The sequence below is a fragment of the Sylvia atricapilla genome, chromosome W (genome assembly GCF_009819655.1).
Source record: "Sylvia atricapilla isolate bSylAtr1 chromosome W, bSylAtr1.pri, whole genome shotgun sequence".
Classification (NCBI taxonomy): Eukaryota; Metazoa; Chordata; class Aves; order Passeriformes; family Sylviidae; genus Sylvia; species Sylvia atricapilla.
This window is the reverse complement of record NC_089173.1, coordinates 10,805,456-10,826,946: the sequence shown is the minus strand read 5'-3', so window position 1 is coordinate 10,826,946 and position 21,491 is coordinate 10,805,456. Positions and strand designations below refer to the sequence as shown.

Below are 21,491 nucleotides of genomic sequence, written 5' to 3'. Positions count from 1 at the left end.
AAGATAAGACTACTAAAGGAGTGTCAGTCTGATTCCAACACTCCTATCTTGCCAGTGAAGAAGCCTGATGGGTCATACAGGCTAATACAAGACTTAAGATAACTGAAGACTTGTATCCAGTAGTTGCTAATCCTTATACCTTGTTAACTTGTTTAACCTAGTTTACTGTTTTAAATTTGAAAAATGCTTTCTTTTGCCCCCCTCTCCATGAGACCATCCAAAAAAAAAAAAAAAAAAAAAATCTTTGCATTTGAGTGGAACCAACTCATGTGCTGTGTGCTTCTCCAAAAGTACAAACACTCACCCACTATATTTGGAGAGCAGCTTGCAAAGGATTTAGTCTTGGGAACCTCTACCAGGAGGAGGACAGTTGCTCCAGTATGTGGATGACCTAATAGCCACCCAGACCCAGGAAACGTGTGGACTGGACGGTAAGCCTCCTAAACTTTTTGGGCCTGCAGGGGTATCGAGTATCCCAAGAGAAAGCCCAAATAGTGAAGCAAACAGTAATTTACCTGGGCTATGAAGTGAGTGCTAGACAAAGAACCTTAGGGCAAGATCGAGAAAGAGGCAAAATGCCAGACCCCAAAGCCTCAGACAGTGAAGGAACTGAGAACCTTTTTAGGCATGACAGGATGGTGCAGACTGTGGATTTATAATTATGGATTACTTGTTAAACCTCTGTATGCCTTGATCACGGAAAGAAGCAGAGATCTTCAATGGACGAAAGAAGCAGCTCAAGCTTTTGACCAGCTAAAGAAGGCCCTCATGTCAGCACCAGCTTTGGGAATTCAAGATGTGAGTAGGCCATTCTTTTTGTTTTCTCATGAGAAGCAAGGGATCGCTTTCAAAGATACTAGCACAAAATCTGGGTCCGTATCGAAGGGTAGTTGCCTACCTCTCTAAACAGCTGGATACGGCAGCTAAGGGGTGGCCAGGGTGCCTCAGAGCCGTTGCAGCAGTGGCTGTGAACATCCAAGAGGCACACAAGGTCACCCTGGGTCAGAAGATGACAGTGCTAGTGTCTCACACAGTGTCTACAGTCCTGGAAATGAAAGGGGGGCACTGGCTCTCCCCACAGAGATTCCTGAAGTACCAAGCTATACTGGTGGAACAAGATGATGTTGAGATTGTGGTAACTAACATTGTGAACCCAGCTTCCTTCCTCAGTGGCAGTATGGGAGAACCAGTGATCCATGATTGCCTGGAGACCATTGAAGCCACCTACTCCAGTCGCCTGGATCTGAAAGATACCCCGCTTGAAAATGCTGAAACCTGGTTTACTGATGGGAGCAGCTATGTCATCAGTGGAAAGAGACATGCTGGGTATGCAGTTACCACAAGCAGAAAGGTAATAGAGTCCAAACCATTACCAACAAATACCTCTGCACAGAAGGCTGAGATAATTGCCTTATTTCGAGCCCTAGAGCTGGCAAAAGGAGAAAGAATTAACATCTATACAGACTCAAGGTATGCATTTGGAGTAGTTCATGCACATGGAGCCATTTGGAAAGAGAGAGGACTGTTAAACTCACAAGGGAAGAACATAAAACACACACAAGAAATACTGACTGTTAGATGCAGTGCAACTACCTGAAAAGGTAGCCATCATGCACATCAAGGCACACCAGAAGGTGAGCTCAAAGTTGGAAGAGGGGAACATGCTGGCAGATAGAGAGGCAAAAGAAGCAGCAAAAAGATAACTGATGAGACAGTTGAGGTGGCATTAATTCCAGATGGAAAAATTTCTATTGAAGGTGTCCTGGTTTGGAGTAAATTAGGGAAGAACCTCCAAAAGGAGTCCCCTAAACCAAACCTCCACCACCCCTTCCCCTCCCAGCCCTGGGTTCGGGAAGGAAAATACCTCGGAGGAAAGTGGAAAAACCGGTTTATTGACAAAAATACACTCCCCAACACCGAATAGTGGGAAAAGACGGGTTACTGTGACAATGGGGAGGGTGCTGACGCGTCTCTGTCTGGCCCGGGTCTTCTCCAACTTTTCAGGTCAGGTCAGGTCCGGAGCCGGTTCAAACCTTGGGGGGGGGGGGGGGGGGGGGGGAGAAAGGAAGGAGGGGAAAAAACAAACAAACAAACAGAAGCAGCGGGGGGGAATAAAAAAACGGCGGCAGGGGCAGCCGGAGAGCAGAGCGAAGCAAAGCAAAGCAAAGCGAAGCGAAGAAGGCAAAAGCAGCCGAGCTAGCTGAAGCAAGAGCCGAAAGCAGCCAAGCAGGAAAAAGGAGGCAGGAACTGCAGGCTCCCGCCCAAGAGGGCGAAATTCAGCTGCGAGACGTAACAACATATCCAAGATATGGGATGGATATATGGGATAGGAGGCAGCTCAACCCAGAACATTCCACCCCTTATCCCATATATCCATCCAATTAAAACTTTCATCTCACTTACTCAGACCTTTAGCACTTACATATTTCCGTCCGTCTTACTTGCTCAGACCTTCGACACTTACACATTTCATTCTGTTTCATGTCTAACTGATCTAACACGCAGACAATGGTAGTAACATTCAGCACATATCAATCTTACCCCATATTCAGATCTCCCTGAGGTACACATCGCATTGTTCCATCTTTCTGCATTATCCACCATGTACAACCCGGTCCTCGAGCAGAGACAACTCCACAGATGGGTTTGCCCGTACTCGAGTCAGGGTTGATCCATACTGTCTTTCCCAACAAACCTCTAACATGGGCCACTGGGACTTTATCTCCATCTACTACATTAAGGTGCTGGGACTGAGCAGGACCCGCTCGGTTGGTGGAACCTCGAGTGTTAACTAACCAGGTGGCTTTTGCTAAATGCTGCTCCCAGTTTTTTAAGGACCCTCCACCCAACGCCTTCAGGGTGGTTTTTAACAGCCCATTGTACCTCTCCACTTTACCCGCGGCTGGTGCATGGTAGGGGATATGATATACCCATTCAATGCCATGTTCCCTAGCCCAGGTTTTAATAAGATTATTTTTGAAATGAGTCCCATTGTCTGACTCAATTCTCTCGGGAGTGCCGTGCCTCCAAAGGACCTGCTTTTCAAGGCCCAGGATGGTGTTGCGGGCTGTAGCATGAGACACAGGATAGGTTTCCAACCATCCTGTGGTGGCTTCTACCATGGTCAGCACATGGCGCTTGCCTTGGCGGGTTTGAGGCAGTGTGATGTAATCAATCTGCCAGGCCTCCCCATACTTGTATTTAGACCACCGTCCTCCATACCAGAGAGGCTTCATCCGCTTGGCTTGCTTAATGGCAGCGCATATTTCACAGTCACTGATAACTTGAGAAATGCTGTCCATGGTTAAATCCACCCCTCGGTCTCGTGCCCACTTATAGGTGGCATCTCTACCTTGGTGACCTGAGGCATCATGGGCCCATCGTGCTAGAAATAACTCTCCCTTGTGCTCCCAGTCAAGATCTATCTTCAACTCCTCTATCTTTGCAGCTTGATCTACCCGCTGATTATTTTGCTGCTCCTCATTAGCTCTACTCTTGGGGACATGGGCATCTACATGGCGAATCTTCACAGGTAGGGTTTCTAACCGGGCAGCGATATCTTTCCACTCTTCAGCAGCCCAAACTGGTTTACCTCTACGCTGCCAGTTTGCCTCTTTCCATTTCTTCAGCCATCCCCACAGAGTATTGGCTACCATCCAAGAATCAGTGTATAGATAGAGCCTTGGCCACTTCTCTCTCTTTGCAATATCTAGGGCCAGTTGAATGGCTTTAAGTTCAGCAAATTGACTGGATCCACCCTCTCCCTCAACGACCCCTACGACCTGTCGTGTGGGGCTCCATACAGCTGCCTTCCACCTCCGACCCATCCCTACGACACGGCAGGAACCGTCGGTGAATAAAGCGTAACATATTTCCTCTGCTGGCAACTGGTCGTATGGCGGAGCTTCCTCAACCCGGGTCACTGGTTCTTGTTCTTCATCTGCAACACTGAAACTTTCACCTTCGGGCCAGTTTGTAATTACTTCCAAAATTCCAGGGCGATTCAATTTCCCAACTTGAGCGCGCTGTACAATGAGGGCAATCCACTTGCTCCAGGTAGCACTGGTGGCGTCGTGGGTGGAGGGAACCTTTCCTCTAAACATCCACCCTAGCACCGGTAGTCGGGGTACCAGGAGGAGTTGTGCTTCCATTTCTATAACCTCTGAGGCGGCCCGAACCCCTTCATAGGCTGCTAGAATTTCCTTTTCTGTTGGAGTATAGCTGGCTTCCGACCCTCGGTAACTTCGACTCCAAAATCCCAGTGGTCGGCCTCGAGTCTCCCCAGGCACCTTCTGCCAAAGGCTCCAGGACAGACCATGGCTCCCAGCTGCAGAATAGAGCACGTTCTTCACGTCCGGTCCCGTCCTGACTGGGCCAAGGGCTACTGCGTGAGCAATCTCCTGTTTAATCTGAGTAAAAGCGTGTTGCTGCTCAGGGCCCCACTGGAAAGTGTTTTTCTTGCGAGTTACCATGTGGAGAGGGCTTACAATCTGGCTATATTCTGGAATATGCATCCTCCAAAAACCTATGACACCTAGGAAAGCTTGTGTCTCCTTCTTGTTAGTTGGTGGAGACATCGCTGTGATCTTATTGATGACATCAGTGGGAATCTGACGCCGTCCATCTTCCCACTTAATTCCCAGGAACTGAATTTCTCTAGCAGGTCCTTTAACTTTGCTCTTCTTGATGGCAAAACCAGCTTTCAGGAGAATCTGGATAACCTTCTCTCCTTTTTCAAACACTTCAGCTGCAGTGTTCCCCCACACAATGATGTCATCGATGTATTGCAGATGTTCTGGAGCCTCACCTTCTTCCAATACAGTTTGGATCAATCCATGACAAATGGTAGGACTGTGCTTCCACCCCTGGGGCAGTCGATTCCAAGTATACTGCACACCCCTCCAGGTGAAAGCAAACTGAGGCCTGCATTCTGCAACCAGAGGAATGGAGAAAAAGGCATTGGCGATGTCAGTAGTGGCATACCACCTTGCTGCCTTGGACTCCAGCTCGTACTGGAGTTCCAGCATGTTCGGCACGGCAGCACTCAGCGGTGGAGTCACTTCATTCAATGCCCTGTAGTCCACAGTCAACCCCCATTCTCCACCCGACTTGCGCACAGGCCAGATGGGGCTGTTAAAGGGTGAGTGGGTTTTACAGACCACCCCTTGGCTCTCCAACTCACGAATCATTTTGTGGATGGGAATCACTGCATCCCGAACTGTTCTATACTGCTGCCGATGCACTATGGAAGTGGCGACTGGCACCTGCTGATCTTCCACCTTCAACAATCCCACAGCAGATGGGTCATCCGATAGTCCAGACAGGGTGTTCAGTTGCTTAACACCCTCTGTTTCTACAGCTGCTATTCCAAATGCCCATCTGAATCCCTTTGGGTCTTTGAAATACCCATTCCGAAGAAAATCTATGCCCAGAATACACGGGGCCTCTGGGCCGGTCACAATCAGGTGTCTCTGCCAGTCCTTTCCAGTCAGGCTCACCTCAGCCTCCAACAAAGTCAACTCTTGTACTCCCCCTGTCACCCCGGCAATGGAAATTGGTTCTGCCCCCACATGTTCCGATGGTACCAAAGTACATTGCGATCCACTGTCCACCAAAGCCTCATGTCTCTGTGGCGCCGATGTGCGAGGCCATCGAATCCACACAGTCCAAAACACACGATTCTCCCCAACCTCTACCTGGCTAGAGGCAGGGCCCCTCTAAGCCTGATTATCTTTCTTTCTTTGGACATATGTCCTAGAGGTTCCCTCCAGGGGATCAGACATATCATCATCGTCCCGGCTGCAGACAACTGGTGCTGCTCTCTGTTTAGTAGGACTTCCTCTTTGAATCCTACCTTCTTTCAATTTACGCACCCGTTGTGCCAGAGCAGCAGTGGGTTTTCCGTCCCACCTCCTCATGTCCTCCCCAGCTTCATGCAAGAAGACCCACAACTCGGTTCTCGGAGTGCGCCTTCTCTCCCCAACAGAGGTACGCCCGCGTTGAACACCAGGGTCTCTAATTTGAACAGCTGAAATTTGGAGGAAGTCCTCCCTAATCTCTTCCCTGAGCTTTTTGTGATTTTCCTCTAATTTATCATCCAATTTCTGCAGTCGTGTTTCCACAGCTGCAATCCTGGCGTGAGTTGGGCCATGTACTGCATCAGCATATGCTCGAAGCTTCCTTGCCATATCGAGCACGATTTCGTGTGTCTCCTCCCGCTTCATTATTGCTAGAGCAGAAGCGTATTCAGATGGTCCAAGTCGTACAAGTTTTCGCCACATCACGGGTGTACATGGTACCAAATCTGGGTTCTTAGTGTTTAGGTCATCTGAGAAGATAATCTCTGCCACTGCCATTTCTCTCAAGCGTTGAATCCCTTGTTCTATGGTCTTCCACTGGGTCTGCTGCATGTAGAGATCGTCTGCACACAGGTATCTTTGTGCCACACTTCCCAGGACTCGTTCCCAGAGACTGCAAGGGGTAGCCACCCTCATCATTCCTTGGTCAATAACTGGATCATGTGACAGGGAGCCCAAATGCCTTGCTTCAGTGCCATCCAGAATTGTAGCTTCGCCTGCAGCATCCCAGAGACGGACTAACCAACTAATTATAGACTCATCTGGTAGTCGGGTGTAATCCTTTCTCAAACCTCGAAGGTCCTTCAGGGAAAAAGCATCAATAGTGGGTCCTGATCTTGTGCCAGCTGGTTGGACATTTGATCTTAGGCCAGTTGATCCGGCTCCCAATCAGGTGTCAGTTAGTTCGGCTTCTGATTTTATGTCAGTTTGTCCAGCTTCTGATTGGGTGTCCTCAGGAGGCCTTGAGGGCCCTTCACCTTCATCATCATCATCCTCTACTGGTCGATCAGTCTTTCGTGCTCTCTTTGCCCTGGCGACTGCCAGTGTCTTAGACTCCCTGTCTGGTTTAGCTGTTGGCCCGGAGCCCAGGATATTAGCTGCAGCCTGAGTGACTGGGGTGGTAACTAGCTTATCTCCCTGTTCCCTTTCTTCTATCTGCTGCCCTTCAGTATCTAGCAGAGTACGGGAAACATATGCCAGGGCCCAGCTCACTGCAACAATCCTTTTCTCCTTAGTATTACCACAGCACTTCTCTTTCAAATACTTTGCCACCTCAGCTGGGTTCTGAATTTGTTCAGATGGGAAGTCCCAGACTATAGGATCAGAAAATTCCTTTAAAATTTGGCCCATATCTTCCCATTTCCCACTCCACTCAAGATTCCTCTTTGTTGGCTTTACCCCTAAATCAGGAGTCTCATTAGCTCTTTTAGAAATCTCAGCTTTCATTTTATATAAACTGCAGACAGTATAGAAAGACTTACTAGATTAAATGCCAGAAAGATGGTCTCTTTAACACTCAGGGGAAACTGAACATTTTCTAAAAGAGATGTAAAAAATTCAAAGGAGAAGAGAGAAGACAGAGGCTGAAAAAACTCTTCCCCTGCTTCTCCCCTAACAAACTGAATGCACCACCATAACAATGAACTATACACTTCCGGAACAGATTTAAGCATCTTAACAGCCCTTCTATAAAGCATCACAAGCAAGCCTAGTCCAATGAATATTCTGGTTAGTGCCCCACGGCCCCAAAAGCTACGTATTAGTAGCAATACCAGAGCTTTTTCTATATAAGGGAATAACCCTAGGTACCACAGAGGTATTAAAACCTCAAAAATCCCTGGGGACCAGAAATATTGGCAGGCTTTCACCACGAATGACATTATGAATCCAGAAAAAAACATCCCAATACACCCACAAAACAACTAGAACCACCAATATTATTATTAAGGTTTTTACACTTTCTCTGGCCCTTTCCCGGCCAACGCACCAAGAAATGTCCTGGTTTGGAGTAAATTAGGGAAGAACCTCCAAAAGGAGTCCCCTAAACCAAACCTCCACCACCCCTTCTCCCCCCCAGCCCTGGGTTCGGGAAGGAAAATACCTCGGAGGAAAGTGGAAAAACCGGTTTATTGACAAAAATACACTCCCCAACACCGAATAGTGGGAAAAGACGGGTTACTGTGACGATGGGGAGGGTGCTGACGCGTCTCTGTCTGGCCCGGGTCTTCTCCAACTTTTCAGGTCAGGTCAGGTCCGGAGCCGGTTCAAACCTTGGGGGGGGGGGGGGGGGGGGGGGGGGGGGGGGAGGGGGAGAGAAAGGAAGGAGGGGAAAAAAAAAAAAAAAAAACAGAAGCAGCGGGGGGAAAGAAAAAAACGGCGGCAGGGGCAGCCGGAGAGCAGAGCGAAGCAAAGCGAAGCGAAGAAGGCAAAAGCAGCCGAGCTAGCTGAAGCAAGAGCCGAAAGCAGCCAAGCAGGAAAAAGGAGGCAGGAACTGCAGTCTCCCGCCCAAGAGGGCGGGATTCAGCTGCGAGACGTAACAACATATCCAAGATATGGGATGGATATATGGGATAGGAGGCAGCTCAACCCAGAACAGAAGGTAAGCCAATATACAATAAAAAGTATAAGAAGCTTATTAAGGCAGAAAAGGCAAGTTATAACCAGGAGGAATGGGCTGTAACAGAAGAAGGAAAACTTGTGGTACCCTCCTATTTGTTGTAGTCATTAGTACAGAGGGAACATGAGAAAACACACTGGGGAATAGATCCCCTGTATAACCATTTAAAAGAAAGAATCATGGCCAGGAAATTGCAGGGCACAGTGATACAAGTAACTCGTCAGTGTAGTCTTTGCCTCCGAACTAATCCCAAAAACACCCCAAAGCCTAAAGTGGGACAAATTGGGAAAGGCTGTGGACCTGGGCAACAATGGCAAATTGACTTTACAGAGCTGCCCAGGAAGGGAGGATATTGTTACCTATTGGTGTTAACTGATACCTTTTTAGGATGGCCAGAAGCTTTTCCTGCCAAAACAGCTAAGGCCCGAGAGGTAAACAAAGCACTGTTACAATTAATAATACCTCGTTTTGGAGTTCCAGTCACCATATCCTCAGATAGAGGGTCACACTTTATTTCAAAAATTGTACAGGAAATAAGTAACCACCTGGGAATAGACTGGGAATTACATACCCCATACCACCCTCAATCTAGTGGCCAAGTGGAAAAAATGAACCACTTGATTAAACAACAAATTGTGAGATTTGGGCAAGAAGCAAATTTGCCCTGGCCCCAGGCTCTCCCATTGGCATTATTGAGAATTTGGACAAAACCAAGGGCAAAAGAGAAACTGAGCCCTTTTGAAATATTATATGGAAGGCCATATGCAGTTCAAGAAGGAACAACACCCATGCAAGTAGGGGAAGAAACCCTACATGGATATATGGTGGCCCTAAATAGACAACTCAGAGAAATTGAGAAACATGTGGCTGGAGCTCAAAACAGGGAATTAGATGGGCCAGTACATGATGTACAACCTGGAGATTATGTATATGTTAAGTCTTTTGCAGAAAAGACCTTGGAACCACAGTGGGAAGGACCATTCCAGGTGCTTCTTACTACCTTCACTGCAATCAAGGTCAAGGAACAGAAGGCCTGGATCCATCACTCCCGAGTGAAGAAAGCCCCAGAAGGAATCTGGAAGATCACACCAGGCGATAATGAACTGAAGTTCACTCGGAATCACGAGTAGATGTATTGACAGTATGGACATTATGTGGAAAGTTGTAATTATTGCAGTAATTCCCTTAACCATAATGAGAGTCAATGCAGTACCACGTAGGTACAGTGTGACCGAGATAAATAGGTGTCAAGGGAGAGCTTATGATGCTTACTCTCATAAGGCTCTAAATAAGGTGTTAAAAGTCACAAATGCAAGCTTGTGGGAAGGAAGAAATGTTTGGGGATGTAAATATGCATTCGTACAGGATGGGTTCCACGAGGCTTACCACCTACCCATGAGATCTATCCGCATTAGTCCTGAGTGTTGTGACAAATGCTTGAGTAAATGTCCACAGTTTAGGCTCAAAACAGAGGGGTGTGCAATAAGAGGGTATGACATTGACTTTAACATCACTCAAGTATGTACTGAGCTCCATAAGGACCAAACCAAGATTACTCCACCAGTGCCAAAAAAGACTCTGATCAACCAGGTGCCAGCTATCCCAGAAGTAGAGGAACAGATAACTCCTATAATTACCAAAATTGGGCCATATGCTATTAAAAAGACAGGAGTTCAGAAACTGATAATTAACCCAAAGTGATCTTTAAAACGAGTAGAAATGGGAGTACAGGTAAACGCTTCTCACGTTAGACCAGAATGCGCTCCATTTCTCAAGAACTCCTTTACAGACTGGACTACTTGGCTCCAAAAAAGTATGCCTCCTGATGTTAGAAGTAAGAGAGACCTTACAGGGTTGCTAGGAACAGGATTAGGAGTACTAAATACCATAGATTCAGAAGTAGTGATGAATAAATTAGCTTCAGTAGGGAATGATTTAGTCCAACTACAACAACCTTTGCAATCCTCTCTACTCTCACTGGGTAACAATCATTGCAAACTGACCCAAATAATACCAGAATGGGAAAACACAGAAGAGCGAGATCACGAGGTAATAATTAATGCACTGGGTACAGCTAGTGAAAACATTTCGCTGGCTCTAGGGTGTACTCAGGCACAACTGTGGATGCAATCAGTGGCTGCCACAGTTATTAGAGAAGGTGGAGAGGGAACATTTCCTGCTGAAATTCGCAAAATTGTTTGGGATAATGCTTCTGATATGGAGAAGGAGCTTCAGTCTTGGTGGATGTTGGTCAATTTCACCTATAACCCTGCGACTAGTATAGTGACAGCCTTTGTTTTAACCATACATGATGCCTCAGTGGACCTGATACATCCAATAGTCCCCTTAGGATTAAACCATGAGGGAACTGTATTGTACCCTTCTGAACACAGGATGTGGGCACGAGAAATTGAAGGAAAATGGCAAACTGTTAATCTAGAGCCCTGCACTGCGAGGAGACAACTAGGATACATATGTGAAGGGACATTAGAAGGTGACAGACACTTGTTTGGATACAGACCAAAATATTTGTCACTTTGAAACGCATCCAGGCAAACAGAAAACTTCACTGGTGTATACAGGACAAGGTTGTGTCTGTCTAAGGACAGCATGCCCCATCATAAGAATAGACAGCCAAATTGTAAGGGAGACCAAATTCAATTTGTGTGTTTGCAGTTTTGTCAGAATTAAGGGATGTGATTTTTCCTATCGAGCACCTGTAGTATCACAACAATATATAAAGACTAACCTAATCACTGTACAGAAGATACTGCCTGTGCCCACAGGGATGAATTTGACTCTAGTCGCTCAATTGATGAAACATCCTGAATTGAGAGTAATCTTAAAGGAAATTAGAGAAGGGGGGGAAAAGACATTAATTACAATTCACCATGACACAGAGACCATCAAAGGAGTTTTTAAAAGGCTTAAAGAACATTTGTCTCATCATTGGTGGGATGTTCTTTTTTGGGTGGTCTCCAACAGCAATTAGTATACTAAATACCTTAGTCCACCCTATAGTTGTGTTGCTTATTTTAGTTAATATAAGTTTAATATTATTTGTTGTGATACTTGTTTGGAATTGGAGGATGCTATGATGACTAGCAGGCTTAACCTCACTATCAAAGGCATATAGCCTAGTCCTGAGAGACACTAGCTGTATGGCTTGGATAGATGAGGAAGACTCTCTATATTGAGTAAAGGAATTTACTCACTTTAAAGAAGTGGGGAATGAGACGTTAATTTTGAAGAATTAAGGACTTTAGTTAAACTAAATATTGCTGAGGTAAACTTCCCTTTGCTAACTAGATATTGTTGAGGTAAACTTCCCTTTGTTAACAGAAGCCAGATTTAAGGAACTGATAAATCAGGAGCCCTGTCAACTTAATCAATAGACTCCAAGAATACAATGTGATCATAAATCAGATAGTCTTGAGAAAACAGGATCCAGGTGTCACCAACACTAAAAGGTTAAAAAGTCAAAGCAAGGAAGACCCATCTTACTTCATCATTTTGAGACCCCACCCCATAAGAAGGACCACTGACCCATTTCAAAGAACAAACTACACATGCTTAATTGCTTTTTGGCTAATTACCATATGAAGAGGGGAATGGGATGGACCAGAGTCATGAATATGCATTTGTGTTTTGGGTATTCAACACTCTTGTACATAAAAAGACCCTGTGAGCATCTGTAAATTGCATGTGTGTATTTGGGAGCTATCCCGCACGCTGCCCGGCGTCGTAATAAACACACACTTTCTAACTTCAAACTGTTAGAGAGTCTTTGTCCGTCATAGCTGGATATCGGTATTAGATCAATATCCATATTTTTTTAATAAATCGATCTATGCTCCCTCCCAAGATTCAGGTCAGTGCATTTAAACAACAGAGTGTCTGTAAATTAAGAGTCAGTTAAATACTCATAAAAGGCTATTTTAGAAGTTCTCTGTGAATTATGAAGGCAAAAAACACTATAAGAAAAGAGAGAGGTATTCTGAGCATGGTCAGTGGTAACTGTTTTCTTCAAAGGCAACATCAGCTGGGGATCCTTCACCTAGAAAGTGGAGGTTCCAAACTGACTGGAATATAAAAATAATTTAGATGAAAACAAATGTCAAACAAGTAGGTCAATCTTCCTTAAAAGCAAAGACTTGTGTCCCTTTACGCACAAGCATTATGCAGCACAGTGAAGGTTTCTGTCTCACACAAAAAGAATTCTGAGCAACATTTTTTTCTTCCGTGAACCCCACACTCCAAAAAACTTAAACACCAGCATCTATAAAGGTTTTGATTATTTGACAGGCATATGCCAACAGAATGAAAGCATATCTTCAATTAAGATTAACCTGGTTGTGAGCTGCATAATTGGAATATAAATGGCACTAATTTATCTGTGGTAGACAAGAAATTTGCAGTCCCAGTTGGATTTTAAAGTACCACAAGTAAGCCGGTAAGTCATATCCACAGAAGTCATTAAAATTGCATGCTCAGAATTTTATTTGTCAGGGTGTCTTTTCACAAGAGGACTGCAAGAATCTTCAATTATTTAATCAAATTTAAAGACAATCAGTAGCTTTTGATACCCCTATTATTATGACTAACCTAGATTATTTCTTCCATTTATCTTATAGTAACCCATAGTAACCCTTCTTTACTCTTATCGCCTTTAAGAACTGAAAATTAATAATCGCATATCAGTACTGTAAAATATTCCCCTGTTTTCTTTTTGAAAAACACAAGTGTATGAAGAAGCAGCAGTCCTTAATTCCAGTCACATTTTAAGACTATGCACAGTTAGGGATAGTGTAAGCCACAGTATCTCTGGGCTCTCATCATTGGAGTTATGACCCTTGCAAGTCATTATTTGCTAAACAGTTTCATCTGAATTGAAGCATGGAAGCCAAATTTATATTTTAAAATTTTAACACATGAAGAAATACGTAGAGAATGGAACACTCTACATAAGAAACTTAAAAAAATATGCTGAATGTGCACATGGTTTGGGTGGAGTTTTTTGTTTGCTTTTTTTTTTTCCTTACAGCAAGGAGGATATCTCTCCTGAATGCATTTAGAGAAATCTCAAGAACTTAAAGTTTTAAATTCGAATAAAACCTTTTATAAACCACTTACAACTGGAAGTAATCTTCAGAATGCTAAGCACCTAAATACATACCATTCATCTTTATGAATCAGCATGAAATTATCCCTACCCTGTACAATTATATTTCCCTGAACAAGAAAAAAATTAAATTAGGGCTCATAGCCATCACAATTACATTCAGTTCTCAGCCTGATTTGGGAATGTTCTCTCACCACTGAGATCTACATGAAATCCAATTTCTGTGCAGTTCTTTGCATTTATCACCTCGGCACTCTGCAAATCAGTCTTTCATGCAGGGAAAAAAGATGAAGCACAAAAAACCATTAAAACTCTCCAAAGTTCTGAGGAGTTTGACAAAACAAGAAATTGAAGCCAGCCTCAGTGATCATCAGCTGAATACTCCAGTCATGGGCTGCCTTTGCTCCACAGATGGAACCTGTACCAGTCACTCAAATATCACCAAGTAGGACAACAACTGAATGCCCAAATGCTTTTTCTCCCACGTTGTGAGAAACCTGGCAAAGGAATGGTTTCCTTATCTTGCTGCTTTCCAGGCAAGATCTGAAGCCCACCTCTACTGACAACCACACTGCAAATCCCAAAGGCTTTCAAGGATCCAAATTTGTAAGTAAATTCTGTCTCTCTTCAAGCAAGCAGCTCTGACACACAAGTCAATTCATCAATTGTCTGACTGACAGATGCTTCTGGATCCCAAATAATTTCCTCTAGACACCTCTGACCATCTTCTGTTGTGGGACCAAGACTGTACCCAAGAGTTCTCTAGTACTCCTACAGGTGTTGGTACAAGCTTGTGTTCTTAAATTATGTTTTATAACTGTTACCTAGAGACCAGATAAATCTGTCTATGTCCCTGACTACTTGCTTGAGCAATGAAGTTGCACTATTAGTTATCCATCCTTCTTTTCACGTCAATTCTGTGTACATGCACTTGGTAAAGATGTTGCTAAGAACTGTGGTCTGGGCAAGATGGACAAAGCCAGACAGTGTCACTTACACAGGGAGAAAAAACTGATTACATGGAATGAAGCTGTTGTTTTATTAGAAAACTTCCAACCAAACTGGGACCTGCAGGTCATGGAATTTATGCCTGCAGCTAGATTTGTTGAAAAAGGCACTTTATTTTTTTTCCCCAAACCTGAGACAGGTTTCCCAAAAGATGATGCAGGTCTTGGAAAGGAAAATATATATGAACGGCACTTAAATATAATATAATGTTTTGATCAACCTTCGCAACAGCAATTCAATATATGAGTGGAAATCCTGGCAACAGCACAGGATTACCAAGCTCTGGTAAAAAAAACACCAATATTCTCTACCACTCATACTAGAAAAGACAGGAGTTTTCAGTATTCCAGTGAAAATGAAGACAATAAAAGTAGGCTACAGTAGCTTAAATTACAGGTATTTTTCCTCTGATTACCCATACCACTCAAGGAAAACCTCACTTACTGGATAAACCACATGTACCTGACTATTCCCCTCTTCTCACATCTTAACAAGCTCAGCAGTACTTATAGCATTAGAACAGGATCAAAAATTCCTCTTAATCCCTGAGGGATGACAGCAGTAAGCATGGATAACAAAAATGGGGTAAGCAACTGCCATCTATGCATTGCTGGTTCAGTGTACAACTGCAATTCATTTCTAATGTTCAGTGATGTTCAGAAACCTTAACTGCCTTCTAGTTGTACCTTTAACTGCCTTCTAGTTGTAGTAGCAAATTCTGCTTTTTGTCATCTGTCGCAATGGAACACGAAATAAAGATGCTTGACTCCAGCCAGAAGGCAGTAGAAATCAGAAGGCTTTATTTACAATTCATTCAGCCCTTTTTATAACATGCTGTGCTAAAAGGCACGTTATTGGTCCATAGGACTGACACCTCTCCCATTGGCTAAGTAAGAGAAATAGCAAACAACACCTGTTGTTATGGGAAAGGAATATTGTTTACACGAGGTTGTTTTGGAGAAAAGAAAAACTGTTGAAAAGTTTCCCTTGAGAAGAGCTAGCTCTTCTCAGGCTCAGAAAATATCAAGTCCACAGTCATCCACATAAAGGAAATAAGATTGGACAAGTGTGTCAGGGCAGAAAATTATTACAAAGGAACTGTAGAACTGACACTGCAGCCATGAGTTGGCCTGCAGAATCCTAATTACAGCTGATACTCAAAGGAGAAACACTTTTTCCTTACCTCAGTACTAGACTGAATTTAAGAGAATATTTTTCTCGCCAAACATACGAAATTGGAAGTTAGTTAAAAGTGGCACCATGGGATTCTAGGTGTGCAAGGCCTAGAAATTAACAAGCACAAATCACCCACAGAGAAAAGCGGTATCAAGAGGCTGGTCACAGAGACCAGAAGTGAACAGAACAAGAACCCAGAAGTGTCTTTTAATAAGGACCCACAAAGGTACCCATGCAGAAGGTGACTATACAAACAGTATGTATACACACCTCTTAGCCAGGCTGCCAGAAAGAGCTGTGGTTTCTCAGCAAGATGCTCTTTATTTATTATCTTTAAATGTGAGATTCCCCCACAGAGGTTCAGTGACAAACAGCTGAGGGCACACAACACTATTTATTTTGCATAGATGTTTGTTCTCCAGATTGATTAAGACAGTGAAGTACACAATTGCCCACAGCGCAGCAGAAGCTGGGTCCAATCATTCTAGTTAACAGGTATTTTGGAACTGAGAGTCCCCCACGGCAGCCAACTGAGCTCAGAGAAGCAGGAAGTCATATCCCTCCCCAAACACACCGAAGGGTAGCGTGGAAGTGAACACCGAGGTTCCTTCAGGTGTCTTTTTTTTTCTACATCTTCTCCAAACAGCTGTGATACCAGACTTGGTTGCTGCTCACGACTTCTCCAAAGAGCAGCAAATACTGTGGCAAATTATCCTGCAAATTCCACTGTCAACCACTGGATTGCAAGGATGATTTCTAAACATCATTTGCTCTCTCCAGGGAGTGCTACTGACTAGAAGTCAGGAGCAGAGCTGCAGAGGGCCTGTGAGCTCACAGACAGCACTGATTCACTGCACATTAACACTGAGTTTATCTTTGAGCACATAACTGCTACAAATGCATTCTATGTACACTGAAGTTCAGTTTCTGGTTCAGTGACTTCTACCTCCTCAGGGAAAAAAATTCAAGGTCTAGCCTTTCCAGGATTTAGTGAGGGAGGTTGTTTTTGCAACATGATGTACATATTACAGCCTGTGCATATCTGAAGGGAGATGGAGCTGCCTGGCTCAGGGAGCATTTCCTCTCTGATTTTGGGACTAAGTCTAGGTCATGACAGCTGTCAGCAAATATGGGCACCCATCCTTAGAAAAACTTAGCAGCCACCTGTTAGGGGCATCCGTGGACGGCAGGGACAAAGGTACTCTGCAGACCTGAAATATTCTAGAAACACGTGGTTTTATTGCAAGGGTTGTGGGTAAAGAGGGCCTGCTTTCAGCCACCAGCCTCGGCTGAAGCGAAGCCCTTAAAGAGAGGGGGTATGAGGTAAGGGAGGTAAGAAGAGTGCCGGGGTCAGGGCGGTAGGAGAGAGGGAGGTAGAAGAAGCAGAGGGAGAGAGTGGGCAAGAGAAGGGGCGAAGAGGCAAGAGAGGAAAAAGATCGAGAAGAGGTGAAGAGGTAAGCGGTAAGAGGGCAAGGACCTTGTTCCAACACATTATATCTCCTTTTGTGTTGAATATTCTAATTTACAGTGACCAACCGGCGCAAGATACAAAACCTACAAACTTTGCATGCAACCTATGAGAACTACTAAATTACCATATCATCCTATATTCTAAACTCTAAAGACTACTCTTCTTATCTACTTTTTCCTTGATGCCTTGGCAGGGTGGAGAGGGGCTGCATTCTTGGGTCCTTTTGTTTTCTGTCCTTCAACCTATCTCCAGTTAATCACCGTCTTCCTGCCTGCCATGCCTACATCTCAAAGCTGGCCTTCATTTCTATTTCACACTCAGATTTTATGTCTCCAGAATTTCTTACCAGATAATCATATCCATAAGCCCTTCCTGTCCCATCTTTCCCAACAGCCACCAATTAAGTGCATCCAATACACAAAATAAAACTCAGCAGTTCTAGCAGGAAGAATAAGGTTCAAACAGGCACAGCCTGTGTGGGTGAGAAGTGCTATTTTTTGGCAATCTATCCTTCTGGAGCACTAAACTGTCTTAATTTTGAAACAGAAACAAGAAGTAATTAAATAGTATTTCCGACACCAAACACACTGAAGAAGAATGCCAGATAAGAGTTGTGCATTCAGGACCCTTTACCAGCACTCCTCTTTATGTAATTACATAGATACACTGAAAACAATCATGCAAGAGGCTCTCAAGAGTTGTTTCTGCACCTAGTCCTAGTTGTCCTAGTTAGTTAGCTTAGATCAAACGACAAGTCTCTACTTTTTTTTTTTTTTTTTTTTTTTTTTGGTGACTGGGATAAGAAAATGTTTCTTTTCTAATGGCACATCCACAAAGCTTTCGCGTGGAGATGTACTATGAAATTATGCTGCAAACCCATATCGTGCATACACAACATTCGTTCCAGGGTATATTATTAAGGACCTTAAGTTTAAATAGGCACATAAACAGAACCAAAGATAAAATCAAAGCAGAGCTTCTTTAGCCCTCTTATAATACCAGTAGGGAAAAAAAAAAAAAAAATAAATAAAAAAAAAAAGGTAGGGCGTTATTCAATCTATTTTTAGAAATCAATGCCAGGGGCTGTCTCTGCCTTCTGTACTCGGGACCGAACACATCGTTGGAGCAAACCCTCTGAAAGCAAGAGCCACTACAGACACCGACAAGTTCGAGGACTGGTGAAAAACGGGCAGTTGGTGTAACGCAGCCTCCCCGCAGCCGCCTCTCTCTGCTGCTGCCCACGAGCTGCGGGAGGTCCCGAGCCAGCAATCCAGCAATTACCGCCCGGAGCGGCGGGAAAGCACGGATCGAACGGGGAACGGGGCTGGGGTCGGTCAGCCCCGGGGGCCTCCACTCTCGGTGCCCCTTCCCCGCCCTGGGATGGGGCCGGACGTCCAGCGGGGCGGCCGGCGCCAGCCGCGCCCTTAGACCGCCGGATCCCCCACACACACACACACAACCCCCGTACTACCCCTCCCTGCCTGCTCTCACCCATCTGCTCCCGCAGCCCCTTTAAGGAGGAGGAAGAGGAAACGCAGGACGGAGCCGCCGCCACACCACCATCCGCCATCTTCAGCGCCGGGCCGCGAGAGTGCCGGGTGGGCCGCGGGGCGCAGTGCGCAGGCTCCGCTCGCTCCCGCCCCGCCGGCCCCGGGAGCGCCCCCGCGTCCAACCGGACCGGCCGCAGCTGCCCAGGGGCTGCGCTTCCACAGAGACGGGGCTGCGGGAGCGCGTCTGGCCAGAGGCAGCGAGCCTCCTTCAGGGAATGGGGAATGAGGCTGATGAGCAGCGGCTGAGGGATCCGGGGTGCTCCAGGAGGCTCAGGGGGGACCTCATCACTCCTTGACAGGACGATATAGTGAAGTGGGGCGGTGTCTGCAGGGAGAGGACCAGTGGAAACGGCCGTAAACGGCGACAGCAGAGATTCAAATTAGAAAAAGAAATCCACTGTTCAGGTGGTCAGGTATTGGAATAGGCTGCACAGGGAGGCGGTGGAGTCACCATCCCTGGAGGTGCTTAAGAGATGTCTGGATCTGGCGCTGAGTGATGTGGTTTAGGATCATGGAATTGTTAAGGCTGGAAGAGGCCTTCAAGATCATCAAGTCCAGCCATCCGCTCAGTGCTGGCACTGCAACCACTAAACCACAAGATCCAGTGCCAGATCCAGAAACCTCTTAAATACACCTTTGGTTTAGTGGTTTAGGGGTTGAATATTTTGAATATTCTATGAACATCTGTGGCGTGGTTTGACATTTGCCAAATTTAGTTTATCAGCTGGTGAGATACGCATCTTACTTCATCATTTTGAGACCCCACCCCCTAAAAAGGACCACCGACCCATTTCAAAGAACAAACTACGCATGCTTAATTGCTTTTTGGCTAATTACCATACGAAGCGGGGAATGGGATGGACCAGAGTTATGAATATGCATTTGTGTTTTGGGTATTCAACACTTTTGTACATAAAAAGACCCTGTGATCATCTGTAAATTGCGCGTGTGTATTTGGGAGCTATCCCTCACGCTGCCCGGCGTCGTAATAAACATACACTTTCTAACTTCAAACTGTTAGAGAGTCTTTGTCCGTCATAGCTGGATATTGGTATTAGATCAATATCCATATTTTTTAACAAATCACTGGGAGATAGGACTTTGGGAGAAAATGACAAAACAGGCACAACTTAAAAGTAAAACCAGGTAGATTTTATTAACATACACTAAAGAAAAAGAGAGGAAAAAAAAATGAGACCTGCTGAGACATTTAAACACCTTCCCCCCCCACCCCCTCAACTGTTCATTTTCTCACACACCACAGAGAGAAAACTATGATTTTTTCAGTCAGTTGCCACCATTTAAACACGATTCCACATCTCCTTGGGAGAGGAGTGAGATATTAATTTTAAAGAATTAAGGACTTTAGTTAAAGTAGACGTGGACTTGCTGACGTAGACTTCCCTTTAAGAATAAAGGACTTTAGTTAAACTAGACATTGCTGACGTAGACTCCCCTTTTACATTGAAACTTCCTTTTTTTTAACATAAGCCGGATTTAAGGAACCGATAAATCAGGAGACCTGTCAACTTAATCAATAGACTCCAAGAACACAATGTGATCATAAATCAGATAGTCTTGAGAAAACAGGATCCAGGTGTCACCAACACTAAAAGGTTAAAAAGGCAAAGCGAGGAAGACGCATCTTACTTCATCATTCCGACACCCCACCCCCTAAAAAGGACCACCGACTCATTTCAAAGAACAAACTACGCATGCTTAATTGCTTTTTGGCTAATTACCATACGAAGCGGGGAATGGGATGGACCAGAGTCATGAATATGCATTTGTGTTTGGGTATTCAACACTTTTGTACATAAAAAGACCCTGTGATCATCTGTAAATTGCGCGTGTGTATTTGGGAGCTATCCCTCACGCTGCCCGGCGTCATAATGAACATACACTTTCTAACTTCAAACTGTTAGAGAGTCTTTGTCCGTCATAGTTGGATATCGGTATTAGATCAATATCCATATTTTTTTAACAAATCATTTTGGCGACCGCGGCAGGACACTGCTCTCTCTGGCCGAGGGGGCCATCGGGGTCTGGGACCCCTCAGGGCGCCCGCCCAGAATTTCCTGGGAAGAGGGCTCCCGCGGCCCCGCTGACACCCCCGGGGAAAGACCAGAGCCTGCTGGAACTACGGACAAAAGGTATGTTTAAAATATTGGGAACAGGTACCTTGGAATAGAGGCGGCTTATAAGTCATAAGAGACGTCTTATGCAAAGCAGAAGCCTGACTGGGTTTTGGAAACTCCGCGGAGTCTTGTAAATGGTTGGTTGTGTTCCAGGTAGAGCTGGTAACTTGTAGCTCCCTCCCGTAGAGGGGAGGGCAGTAGCGGCCCCAGGGCCGTAGGTTTTGTTGTTTGGGGAGCAGTGGTGGCTCCGATTTTGGTAATTTAAAGCTCCCTCCCGTAGAGGGGAGGGCAGCAGCGGCCCCAGGGCTGCAGGTTTTGTTGGTTTGGGGAGCAGTGGTGGCTCCGATCTCGGCTTGTAGTTTAAAGGTGCGCCTTGGTGATTCATACTCTGAAAGGCCGGCCCGAGTTTTGGGGCACGGAAGGTGCTGTCTTGGGTCGTGGTTCCGCGCCGAAGGTGTGTGTGTGGTGGTCCTGTGGTTTGGTGATTGTGTGCGTTTTGGTGAGGAAAAGAATCATTTGTGTACCGTATGTGTTGTGGTTTGTAAAAGCTT

General features: G+C 45.1%; 1 protein-coding gene across 1 annotated transcript in view; it reads right to left on the bottom strand.

Annotated features, from left to right (window-relative positions):
• Positions 1-19,542, bottom strand: part of LOC136373451 (ensconsin-like) — a 66,928-nt gene extending 47,386 nt beyond the window's left edge. The window contains exons 1-2 of the mRNA XM_066338344.1: positions 19,539-19,542; positions 18,744-19,127 (exon numbers count right to left, since the gene is read on the bottom strand). Of these exons, the coding sequence (XP_066194441.1) occupies positions 18,744-19,127; positions 19,539-19,542 (388 nt within the window). The remainder of the gene's footprint in view (positions 1-18,743; positions 19,128-19,538) is intronic.
• Between the last annotated feature and the right edge of the window lie 1,949 nt (positions 19,543-21,491).